Genomic DNA, 13,258 nt, shown 5'->3' with positions numbered 1-13,258 from the left:
TGGACTCCTGCCAATCAGGTGCCCAGGACCTATGTTCCTTCCCTAAAACCAAATACCCAAATTGGCAAACTCTGGCCACATGTCAGCCCCTGGTAAATGGTACCCTAGGTACCCAGGGCCTTGTGACCAGGGAAGGCCTCTAAGGGCTGCAGCACTTACTGTGCTCCCTTAGAGGCCCTGTACCCTAACACAAACACACTGCCCTTGCAGGTTGAGTGTCTGGGTACAAGACAAAACAAAGAGTCGACATGGCACACATCCCTGTGTGCCATGCCCACCGCCTGCACTGCCCTGGCATACATCAGCCACCCCTCTAGCTGGGTAACCTATGCCAGTGGTGTGGGCACAGGACTATAAGCCCTGTGCCCCTACAGTACCCAGGTCCATTCCTGGGCACTGTAAGTGCAGTGCTGCCATTTAAAGAGTATATGGTGCAGGGAGCGCGTCAAACACGAACTCCACAGCACCATGATGGCAACACTGAACACTGAAGTTTGGTATCGAACTTCTCAGCACATTAAACCCGCACTGATGCCAGTGTGGGATTTAATGTACAATGCACTACAGAGGGCATCTTAGAGATGCCCCCTGAAACCTAACCTACAATCCACGTCTTGTCTGAGAGGCTGCCTAGGCTGCCACACAGCAGACATGTTGCTGGACCCCTGGGTGGAGAGCCCCCGCTCTCCTGGGACTGCAACAATGCACATCCTGGGCGAGGTGCTAGGTCTCCTCCCCCAGCATGGGTAGGGGGAAGCTTCAAAGGCATGCTGCCTTTGTGAGCTTCTCCAGGCCACTTGCTGTACTCAGCAACAGGCCCCCACCGGTTCTGACCCCCACTCTGGCGGGAAGACTGGCCAGAATCTCCAAATAAGGACAGGGGATGTGCCAGCCCTGCCAACCGCAACCCTCAGGTGGGAGGAGGCGAGGTGAAGCACATCTCCGGGCCCTCGCCATCTTTAAGATGGGGAGCACTACCCAATCAGGACTAGGTCACTGCCCCCTCCCACAGGAGAGTGGCAGGATAGGGGGTGTACCCACCCCATGACAGGGACCCAGTGGTCCCTGTCCTTTACCTACCTGTAACGCCCCTAAATTTAGTATTTAGGGGCACCCTGAACCTTCCTTCCTCAGATTCCAGATTCTAAAACCACAAAGAAAATCAAGAAGAAAGAAGACCTGCAGTGCAGCTGCTAAGAAGAGGAAGACACCAAGTGCTTTGGCCCCAGCCCTACCGGCCTGTTGACCCTCGAACCTGCTCAATCCCGGCACCTCCTGTGGTCAGCAACCTCACAAACACCAGAGGACCTGGCTACCTTGTGACTCTGAGTACCTGGGACTCCCACGAGCAGTGGCTATGCTCAAAGCAAGTATCTAACCCCTGTCACCAGCCCGGAACCGCAAACCCTGCACACTCTGCACCCACCAAGCCTGGCCTGTGCTGGAGTGGACAAAGACCCCGAGGACGTTCCCCCGGTGACTGTGACCCCGAATCCGGCACCCAAGGACCCACCTCGACGCTCCTGACGACGCCTGCAGCCTCAGAAGCAAGGACCCCCCCCCCCCCCGCGATCAACAGAGGGTAAAATTTCCCGACACCAAAAGGCACCCTTGCACCCGGCGCCCTGCGGCCCCCTGTGCCAGACTCCTGGGTACCTACCTATCCTCCAACTACCCAACTTACCTCTCGAAGTGGTGGGCACACCTGAAGAATCTTCGTCCCCGAGCTTGCAGCCTTTGTTCGTCCTTGAACTTTCCCATTGCAATCCATTGTGCGCCCGAAGGCTCAAAAGCACCCTGCACACAGCCGCCCGAGTGGCCCTGGCAGTGCAGCTTCTACTCCTATATACTTCCCCATTTGCCCCGAGCAAGTGACCAGGAGCCCAGCTCCCACAGCCGCATGGCCTGCTAGTCAGCAGCCACCAACCAAGGCCCCCCTGCCTCCCATAGGATAACACTGGGCCTAACTCACTCTGCACCTGGCTGCCCCTGTGCCACTGAGGGTGTAACAACTGTACTTACCTGACCCTGGGAGACCCCTGAGTCTGTGCCCAGGACCTTAACTCTGCCAGTCGAGTACTTACCCAAAAGACGATAACTCACTTTTCTTCCATAGGGTAACATTGACTGGTTTTCTCTGAAATTTCTTCTAAGTGTGGAGCTTCTAAACTTTAAAATATTCACCTAAAATCAACCGAGTAACGAAAACGGAAATACTCACCTGCTATTAGGAGAGATCCCCAGTGCAGGATCTTGGTGCCCAGCACTGACCCTGAAAAGTACTCCCAACCGTACTTACCACTAACTCAATTTTCTCCCATAGGAAACCATTGACTGTATTTCTGTGAAATTTCTTCGAAGTGTCGATTTTGCAAACTTATAAATATTCCTTATAAATCGCCTGTATAACTTAAACGCAGTTTCTCAACTGCTTACAGGTGATACACTTGTGCTGGATCCAGGATCCAACACTGACCTAGAAAAAGTAACCAAAACCCCACTTACCTGCTAAGTGAATTTCCTTCCATAGGATAACATTGGTAATGTGATCAGAAAATGCTTCCAAGTGTCAACTTTTAGAACAGCAAAATATTGCTTAAAAATCACAACAGCAACTAAAAAGTATTTATTCACTTGTTTCCAAGAACTGTCCCAGGACTGAATCTAGGATCCAGTCCTAGAGTCAGAAAAGTAATCCTGAGAGTAATCAATTGCATATAACTTAAAATTCCCATTGAGCTCAATGTATTATTGTGTATGAAATTGTGCTGCCTATTGCAACAAACTAACTATTGCATTCCAAGTCAATTGTCTTTTGTAAAGTATATAACTAAATCATCTCATTCTGAGAAAGTATATTTTGATACCTATTGTTGGTTCTAAAATAAAACAACCATTTATTTATTTATACAAACCATTGGCCTAGAGTTCAGTTCTTGAGTGTGAGAGACCATTTGCTGACTGAGTGTGTACAACACATGCTTTACACTGTCCTCTGATACTGCCTTACTGCTCGACCAAGCTACCACTTTACAGAGTAAGGTTATATCGAACTTTAACCTCTGAGGACTGTGGACTCTGTACACACTGTACCTATTTAGGAACAGTATATATAGAGCCACTTTCCTACAGGCAGCATCAGAGGACAGTGTTAAGCATTTGATGTACACACTCAGTCAGTCAGCAAATGAATTCACACACAATAACTGAACTCTAGGCCAATTGTATTTGTATAAAAATATATACTCTTTGTTTAATTTTTAGAACCAAGCAAGCCTGGCAAAGGTAAGCATCAAATACTTTTCAGTAATACGTTAAAGGATACAGAACAGTTTGAAAATGCAATAGAACTTGTACTTTGTTTGATTTACAGGGGATGCAGTAGGGTGCAACACTTAGCAAATACAGTACATTTAAATGAATAGGATTTTTCAGTAGGTTACAGGTAAGTTACTTTTTACGTTACTTTTCTAACTCAGTACTGGATACCTAGATTCAGCACTGGGACATTTTCTGTAAACAGAAAAGTAAATACGTTTTGGTTATTTGTGCGATTTTTAAAGAATATTTTTAGATTTCAAAACTCCACACTTAAAAACTTTCTGGAAGAAAATTGTCAATGTTATCCTGTGGAGGAAAAACAAGTTAACGGTTCACAGGTAAGTAATCGACTGTGAGAGTTAAGGTTCTGGGGTTATGCTCGGGGACCCCCAGGGTCAGTGATGCACTGTTGTTGCACCCTCAGCGGCACTAGGGCGGCCGGGTGCAGAGTGTTGAGGCCCAATGTTATCCAATGGGGCAATTGGGGGCCTCCGGTTGGTGGCTGCTGGCAAGCAGGTCACTGGGTTGTGGGATTCCAGCTCCTAGGGTTAAGGTCAGGCCAAATGGGGAAACAAAGTAGCACAAAAAGGTGCACCCTCAGCGGCACTGGGTCGGCCGGGTGCACAGTGCTGTTTCGACGTCGGGCGCCCTGTTTTCTATGGAGAACCTCCGGTTTGCTAAAGCACTGCAGGCAGGGAGACAAAGGAATTCTGGGTGCGACCACCAATTGGAGAGGTAAGTTGGGAATTTAAGGGTTGGTGAGGCACCGTTGGTTTGGCCACGCAAGGCCGTGGGGCGTCAGGAGAAGGGGTGCCTTTTGGGGTCGGATCTTCTTACCAGCTTTAGGGGGGGCTTCTGGATTTAGGCTACAGGTGTCGACTGGAGGCTTGAGGCAGGTCAGGGGGAGCCGGATCTCGGGTCAGGATCGCCAGGGTGACCTCCTTGTGGTATTTTTCCCACTCTAGCTCGGGCCGGGTTTCGCAAGTGCAGAGTAGGCCTGATTCGCGGTCTCTGGCTAGTGGCAGAAGCTGCAGTTTGAACAAATCCGGTGTTAACAGGAGATGCAGTCTTTAGAAGTGAAGGCAGGCAGGTTCTCCAGGCTTCTTGAGGTTGCTGGTTGCAGGACACACTGGGATTTCGTAGGAGCAGGTTCGAGGGGGAGACAGGCCGGTAGGGCTGTGGCCAAGTCAGTGGGCGACCAGTTGCTGAAACCAGCAAATGGTCTGGAGAGGCTCACAAAGGCGGCATGCCTTTGAAGCTTCTCCTTCGTGAACCCTGCCCATCCTGGTGGGAGGAGGCTTGGCACCTCGCCCTAGGGTGTGCATTGTTTCAGGCCCCCAAGAGCAGCAAGCTCTCGACCCAGGGGTCCAGAAACATGTCTGTTGGTGACAGCCTAAAAAGCCACTCAATCAGGTCACTAGGAGTTTGTCGAGTTTCAGAGGGTATCTCTAAGATGTCCTCTGTGGTGCATTCTACATTAAATCCCACACTGGCATCAGTGTGGGTTAATTGTGCTGAGAAGAAACATGTTACGTATCTGTACACTATGGTTCTCCAGTATTGATATCTTTCACAGATTTGCATGCTAGTATCTTCCCCGTCGTCATGGTGGGAGTCTCACGGTAAATGAAATAAATAGCAGTAAAAAGAAAAAACTGCCTAGATACCATAGATAAGCATAGACTTTGGTGGCCCAATACCATCATTATGTGGTCCAAATGCCAGCCAATGAGAAGCCAGCCCTGAGATCACACTCCCCAGCAGAGCCACTATACCTCCACCCCCGAGAGTGAGCCCAGCAAGTAAAAAGTGGTCCGCCTGAGAAACGGGGAGGAGGGCGGGTCGCATGTGAATCTATGAAAGATATAAATACTGGAGAATCATTGTGTACAGGTAAGTAACTTGTTTCTTCTCCAGTATTGAATCTTTCATAGATTCACATGCTTGTATCAGAATAGAAAGCAGTACACTTACAAGGAAGCGTTTCCAGGACAGCACTTATCTCTTACTCAGGCTCTGCTTCCTGTTTGTAAAGCTAACCAATATCCTCTAAAAGATAGAATAGGTTGTGTATTTAAACCTGTATCATAACATCAAATACTACACAAAATTCAATGGCATTTAGTAAGAAAAATATACAAACATGTTAGGAAAGACATTTACATGATTTTCTTTGGCCAAAAACATTGTTAGGTAAATACCTTATGAAACAGGTGATGTAGCACGGCTTGTCCCACTACTGAATCTGCTTTCCAAGCTGTGTCCAGACAGTAGTGCTTGGTAAACGTGTGGACATTCTTCAACGTTGCCGCTCTGCAAATAACCGGAAGTGATAGTCCTGCAAACAATGCAGTCGAAGTAGCCATTTTTCTGGTTGAGTGAGCTCGCACCGAGCGTAAAGGATTTCCGGCTTTCTTGTGACACACAGTAATGGCTGAAGTTATCCCCCCGGATATGCTCATCCTTGACAAAGCCAAACCTTTCCTGGGACCAGCATACGCTATTAACAAGTGACTAGTCTTTCGAAAGGACTTTGTCTTATCAATATAAAATTTTAAACACCTCTTGACATCTAATGTGTACAAAGATTTTTCTGCTGCAGATGATGGGTCTTTAAAATATGTTGGAAGAACAATAGGTTCATTGAGGTGAAAATCTGAAGGGACTTTCAGAATGAATATAGGATTTGTTCGTAAGATCACCTTATCTGTCTTGAATTGAAGGAAAGGCACTGTGATGGAAAAGGCCTGAATCTCACTGACCCTTCTAGCTGACGTCAGAGCCAGTAGGAGAGCTACTTTCCAAGATACCAACTGCAGGTCAGCTTTGTGAATCGGTTCATGAGTTGTGCCAAGACTGTGTTCAACTGCATGGAACTGATGGATGCTTAATTGGAGGAAAAACTCTGAATAATCCTTTTAAGAACTCTTATCACTCTCTGCGACCAAAGAGATGGATGACCTGGCTTCCTGCGATACCTTGAAATGGCAGCCAGATAGACTTTGACTGATGCATGAGAAAGACCTGCCTTGGCCAGATGCAATAGATAAGGGAGAACCTGCTCTGGAGAAGAGTTTAAGGGGTGAAGAGACTGTGTCAAGCACCATTGGCAAAACCTCTTCCACTTCGCCACATAGGTTTTATTTGTGAAAATTGCACGAGAGTGGGAGAGGATATCCCGGCATTCATCATCAATCTTGAAGGACTGAAATTCGTGCTCATGAGGTTTCATGCCGACAAGTTCAGCGAGGCCAACTGGGGATGAAGAACTTACTCCCTGTTCATGGAGATCAAATCTTGGATTAGAGGAAACTGTACTCTGGGAGCTACTGATAAGTAGAGAAGCTCCGAGAACCAGAATTGTCTCGGCCATGCAGGGGTATTAGAATTAAATGACACGGTTCCCATCTCATCTTTCTGAGCACCTTCGGAATCAGCGGGAATGGGGGAAATGCATATGCGAACATCCCCGTCCAACGGAGCTGAAGAGCATTCCCCCCACCCCCCCTCCCCCAAGACCCTGGCTGAGGGAATCTGCTTGCAAACTGTTTGCACTTTTTGTTGTTGCGATTGGCAAACAAAGCCAGAACTGGAGTACCCCATTAGCAGAAAATTCGAATGAGCTGATCCTGATTCAGTTCCCATTCGTGACACACACTTCCTGATCTGCTTAGCGAATCTGCCCTTATGTTGTGTATTCCTGGAACATGTTGAACTTGAAGAGAGATATTGTGCTCCAGAAGCCAATTCCAGATTTCTTGAGCTTGCGTTGAAAGTGATTTGATTTTGTTCCTCCCTATTTTATTAAATAAAACATTGTTGTTGTACTGTCTGTTCTGACAGAAACTGTAGAATTGTGGATTCTAGTGAGAAAGGCTTGAAGGCCCAAGAACACTGCCTTTAGCTCCAATAAGTTGATGTGTAATTGAGACTCTTGTTTGCTCCAATGTCCTTGGATTTCTAGGTCCTGAAGATGTGCTCCCCATCCGTGTAACGATGCATCTGTTGCCATTATATAACTGGGAGTTTTTGGTTCAAAGATTAACCCTTCTGATAAGTTCTGTCTTAGCCCCACCATAACAGCGCCTCTTTTATTTGAGTATTGATGAGAATCCGATCCTCGATGGAACCTTGATGTTGCCCCCATTGAAGGTCCAGAAGTTCTTGTAGAGGCCGCATCCAAAGCCAACAATTTGGGACTAAGGGGATGCAGGATGACATCTACCCCAACAAGGATTTGAATACCCTTACTGAAGTGAACCTTTTCTTTAGTTGTGAGGTGAGCTTCAGAATTTTTTTTATGCTTTCTTCTGAAGGATATGCTTTTGCTCCTTTGGTTTGTAATAATGCTCCTAGAAATTGAAGAGACTGGGACGGAATTAGATAAGATTTTTCTATATTGATGCGCAATCCTAGAAACTGGAAGAGATTCATGCAACATTCCAGGGATTGCCGAGTGCCCCTGAACGATGCGCCCTTTATCAACCAATCGTCCAGATAAGGATAAATCTGATGACCTTGCTGTCTCAGATACGCTGCCACCGGCGCCAAGCATTTTGTGAACAATCTTGGCGTGGATCGAAGACCGAAGGGTAACACACTGAACTGGTAGTGGCGCCCCGCCACCACGAATCTGAGACACCGTCTGTGACGTACGCGTATTAGAATATGGAAGTATGCATCTAATAGATCTAAAGAAGTCATATATTCTCCTCTTCTTAGCATCATCAGAATTTCTTGAAGGGATAGCATACGGAAAGATTGCTTCCTGATTAATTTGTTTTATCCTCTGAGATCCATTACCTGTCTCCATTTGTTTGATTGTTTTTCCGTATGAGGATAAAATGCAAGTAGAATCCTTTCCCTCACTGTTGAAGTGGGACCGCCTCTGTTGCTCCTTTTACTAAAAGGGACAGAACTGCCGCCTTGAGGGCCCAGATATGTTGCTGTTTTCTGTGAATGGGAGGACGATCTGGAGGTTTGCAGAGGAACTCTAGTGAGTGACCCTGACAAATGATGTATAGCACCCATCTGTCTGACGTTATAGATAGCCATTGATGGAAATAGGAAGAAAGATACTGGGACTGAATGAGGCTGTGGAATGACTGGGTGGTTGGCGCCTTGGGAATGGCACTGTCTTTGATTGGTGTCCTGCAATTTTCCTCTTGTCGAATGTTTTTGTCTGGACTGCTGCTGGTAAGATGAATTTGAGGATCGAAATTGCTGTGCATTTGAATACTGATGATACCCTTGTTGATTGTAGGGCTGATATCTATTGAATTGGTAGGACGATCTTTGCTGAAAGTGTCCTCTTGATCCTCTGCCACAAAGGGAATGAAATCTGCCTTGCTGCAGAGAACCAGATGCCCTCGCAGTATCCGTATCCTTCTTAATACCTTGCAGAGCATCATCCACATGACTGCCAAATAGATTCTCTCAGTCGAAGGGCATGTTCACTATTTTAGTCTGCACTTCCGGCCTTAATGAGGTAGCCTATGGACTCCGAGGTTGCTCTAGCTCCATCCTGTAATATTAGAGTAGCTTCTTCCTTTTTGTCCTCTGGCAGATGCAATAAAAGAGGAGCTATATCCGACCACACCTGCCAGTTGGAACGGCTAATTATGGCGAGCGCATTCGATGCTCTAATAGAAGTTGCCGCCTTAAGTGCGAAACGCTTGCCTGTACCATCAAGTTTCCTTCCTTGTCAGGAGGAGCTGAACACATAGACAATGGATTCTTAGAACGTCTTTGTGAAGCCTGCATCACCACAGTCTCTGGTGGGATGTCCAATAAGACATGCTGGTGATGATTCTGGAGCCCGATATTTCTTCTCTATTCTGTGAACCGAGGCTGCGCAGAAGCAGGATTCTTCATAATTTTCAATCCCTCATCCCATATATGTTTTACCATGGGGATTGTCCTTATAGATTTCCTAGAATACTCTTTGAAATCATATAGGAAACATTCCGTTTCCTTAACTGGTAAAGGAAGCTCAAACCTCTTAGAAGCATTTTCCGTGAGTCCATGGAATCCCAGAATGTCCTCCGTTGGTGAGGACGCCGCGGAGGGTGACGGCGATGGAGAAGAAGGGATAATGTACTGGTCCCATTCATCACCAAAAGGATCATCCTGACGAATTCTCCTTCCTCAGGTTGATCATCAACCTCGCTGTCAACTAAGTCATCTCTGATGGTAATGACTTTTGGCGTGAGCACCTTCTGCACCGGCGGCGGAGGCTGTTTAACTGGTGCCTGCACAACAGGTTTTTGTTTACTTGTAAATTCCTTTGAAGAGGTATTAGCGCCAGGGAAACAACGATAGTCGTTAATCATGCTCCTGAGATCCAATACCAGCGATAGAGGCATGAACACAGACTCCTCTCTGACACCAGGCGCATTATCCTCATCCTCCTCGTAATTATAGGCGTCTTGAAAAGACTCATGATGTCTTGAACCAGTTAGGGGGTGATCTTTAAAAGAGAAATCCTCCTGCACTTCTTGGTATTTCTCCTCATCCTTGTCCTGGCTCTTGATTTTCAACTGAGAAGGGCTGTAATTGACACCACATGGACCTTCCTCTTCAGATTCCTGCATCTCAAGAAGGTTTGAAGGAGGTAGCTGAGAAATTTTTGTCCAAGAAGTAAACTCAACATTGCCTGTTCTCTCCATCGACGAGCTCTTCTAATAGACATCGTTGTCAGTAATCTGTTCATTGGAGACTTAAAAGTGGTCGTCGACGGGGCGATTGTCGACGAGCTCGACGATGTTTGAAAAGCAGTCGTGGACCGTGTCGTCTCCATACCCGTCGGCGGCAATGCCGTCGACGAGGCAATCGCCGACTGTGTTGTCTGCATTAAAGCAGTCGCCGATGTCGTCGTAGACGCCTTAGTCGATGGAATTGTCGTTAAAACTCTTTTCTTCGCCGACGGATCCGACGACAGAGCACTCGTCTCTGAGGACGTTTTGACAGGAGTATGAGGCAGGGAAGATGAAGGACTCTTTTTCTTTAGATTTCTCGATCTTCAGCTTTTTTAAATCTTTTTTCCCCTCAGAAGCTCCCGCTTTGCGTTTTGAGGAGATGTGAGCCTTAGAATCATCCTCAGAGTCAGAATCTGAAGTGGCTTTTTTCTTCTGAAGCCACAACAATAGTCGTGCATCTCTATCCTTAAGTGTCTTAGCCGAAAAAGTCCTGCAGTGTTTGCACTCCTTAGGGACGTGCTTCGGATAGAGGCAGGATAAACACTCCTTGTGGGGTTCCTCAGAAAACAATCCGGCCTTCCCACAGGACCTACATGATCTCAACAGCCTATTTTTAGATCTTTCAGACATTTTGATGTTAACTTGAAGAAGAAACAATACCTCAGTTCCAGAGGAAAAGCTGCAAATACAGGTCAAAAGTTCAATCAAGGAAACAAAACTGAGCAAAGCTCAGGGAGACTCCTCATACGATGGCGGTTGGAAATCTGAGGTATGGTGGCTCTTCTGGGGAGTGTGATCTCAGGGCTGGCGTCTCATTGGCTGGCATTTGGACCACATAATGATGGTATTGGGCTACCAAAGTATATCCTCATCTATGGTATTTAGGCAGTTTTTTCTTTTTACTGCAATTTATTTCATTTACCGTGAGACTCCCACCATGACGACACAGAAGATACAAGTATGTGAATCTATGACAGATTCAATACTGAAGAAGTTTGAGACCAAACTTCCCAGTCTTCAGTGTAGCCATTATGGTGTTGTGGCGCTTGTGATGACAAACTCCAAGCACCATATACTCCTAATGGCAGCACTGCACTTACAGTGCCCAGGAATAGACTAGGGCACTGGGCTCATGCACCTGTACCCTCACCACTGGCATAGGGGACACAGCTAGAGGGGTGACTGATGTATCCCAGGGCAGTGGTTTGTGGGCATGGCACACAGGGATGTGTGCCATGTCGACTCTTCACTTTGTTCTGCCCCAAGGCACACAGGCTGCAAAGGGAGTGTGTAGAGGCCTTCTCTGGTCACACTGCCCTGGGTATCTGTGGTACCATTTACCAGGGTTTGACATGTGGCCAGAGATGCCAATTGGGTTTAGGCTTCGATGCATTTTTAGGGAAGGAACATAGGCCCTGGGTACCTGATTAGCAGGAGTCCAGGGCACACTCAAAGTACATCGGCAATTCAGCAAAACGTGGGGGCATACCGTGCAAGAAAGAGGGCACTTTCTCACAGACTCTTAAAAAGGCAATTTATTTTCCTCTGCTTTAAGGCTCACTGTACTCCCAGAACTCAAAATCATTCACAAGCAATTAGATTTGTGCCGCAAGGGCATCAATCTGTCAGTCAGTAACAAAAATGAATATTTACCAACTCACACCAAGTTCTGCTGCAGGACTATGTAACAAATTGTGTAATAACTACCTCTCCATGTCTGTAGTATCCAGTGGACGTATCCCATCAGCTAAAGGTTTGTCAGGATCAGCAGAGATCTGCTCGTACTGATATGCTTGCATCTTTTGGAAGAGGCGCAACAGATTCTCTTTACGCATCTTCAGCTGAGTCCACTGAAAGAGAAAGGGAAGGTGCAAAAGTCACTGGAACAGGACTACACAGCCAACTATCCTTTTAACACCTTACCAGCAAGCTAATAAACACAGTCTACCACCACATCTTTTTCCAACTCTGCAAACAGTAACAAATATATGTGCTCCTGTCGTATCTCTCCAAGATAGGCGCTTGTCCCAAATGGGTAACAGTATTTCAAAAGTTATGTTCTAAATATGATGAAGACTTTCATTTCTGGATTGAGCTGATCCACCTCCCTATAGCCATGTCAGGACATATATCACTGTCTAGATGCAGTCCCCATGACAGATGCTCAATCACTGCTCAGGGCCACCTTCCTAGCTGCACAACATAATTTGACGCAGTGTTCCAATTAACTTATTAGTTACCCCAAGGACCCACATACCACTCTCTCAATTAGAGGACTCCTTAAACTTCCTCAAATCTGAATGCAAAGCTTAGCATTGTGCAGGAATACTTCTCACTTGTAGAATCCAAGATGCCCTTAATACTTCTCTAACCAGAAAGCAAAAAGATCCAACAGAACTCACTTCGAGTCAGAGCCCAAAATATATTGAACAGCTTCTTCAAACCTCGAACCCCATATGTTAGAATCAAAAGAAAAAGATATCCTGACAAATGAGATCCTGCCAGTGCAGAAAGTGTCATCATATCATCACATCATATCATCTGGTACTGATTTAGTTTACAATTTTCAAAAGCTGTAGCATCACTTACCTTTTCATCTGCATGATAGACTTTCCAAAGGTCATTGATATTCAGCTCGGGTTCCACATATTCTTTTCTGTAGAAGGCAATGAATGGGACCTACAACACAAATAGAAAGACCAAATCAACCCAAGGTGCAAGCTTGATCCCGAGGCAAAATGAGACATAAGCAAAACTCAGAGAAGGTGGAAGGGGCACAGGATTAATAAGTAGAAAATCAGGGATAACACAATGTGAAAATCCTACAAAATCTCAATGCAACAGAAAAGTAGTTAAAATAACACAGCTAGCCAGCCAAGTAATTCTGAGAGGAGGGAGAATCAGAAAAAAACTCAGAGGTCAGGAGAGCACAAACTGTAGCAACGCTCTATTTCCTCCCACTCTAACTGTACACTGTCCAATTTAACATGCAAAACAAGTCAGTTGTGGTGAACGTCTAGATCCCATGACAGAAAGAGAGGGACAGCAGGAGAGAAGGAAGGGAGAAAGAATGTGTGCATTATTCCTATAGTGCAAGCCTGGGCAAAGGCAGCAAAGCAAAGATTAGCATAAAGTTAACAAGAGATTGTAGGAAGCTGGCTCTATATATACTATACCAAAATGAGGTATAGTGTGCACAGAGTGCAGTGGAACACCAGAGGTAGGCAGAGGTAAAAGTA

General features: G+C 46.2%; 1 protein-coding gene across 1 annotated transcript in view; it reads right to left on the bottom strand.

The window, feature by feature from the left end:
- The window catches only part of SUPT6H (SPT6 homolog, histone chaperone and transcription elongation factor), a 1,106,805-nt gene that overhangs the window by 795,734 nt on the left and 297,813 nt on the right, over positions 1 to 13,258 (bottom strand). Inside the window, exons 10-11 of the mRNA XM_085649126.1 lie at positions 12,609 to 12,698; positions 11,727 to 11,869 (exon numbers count right to left, since the gene is read on the bottom strand). Coding sequence (XP_085505252.1) covers positions 11,727 to 11,869; positions 12,609 to 12,698 — 233 coding nt within the window. The remainder of the gene's footprint in view (positions 1 to 11,726; positions 11,870 to 12,608; positions 12,699 to 13,258) is intronic.

The sequence above is a fragment of the Triturus cristatus genome, chromosome 3_2 (assembly GCF_964204655.1).
Source record: "Triturus cristatus chromosome 3_2, aTriCri1.1, whole genome shotgun sequence".
NCBI classification, from domain to species: domain Eukaryota; kingdom Metazoa; phylum Chordata; class Amphibia; order Caudata; family Salamandridae; genus Triturus; species Triturus cristatus.
The sequence above is the reverse complement of the archived record's forward strand: the minus strand, read 5'-3'. Positions and strand labels throughout refer to the sequence as shown.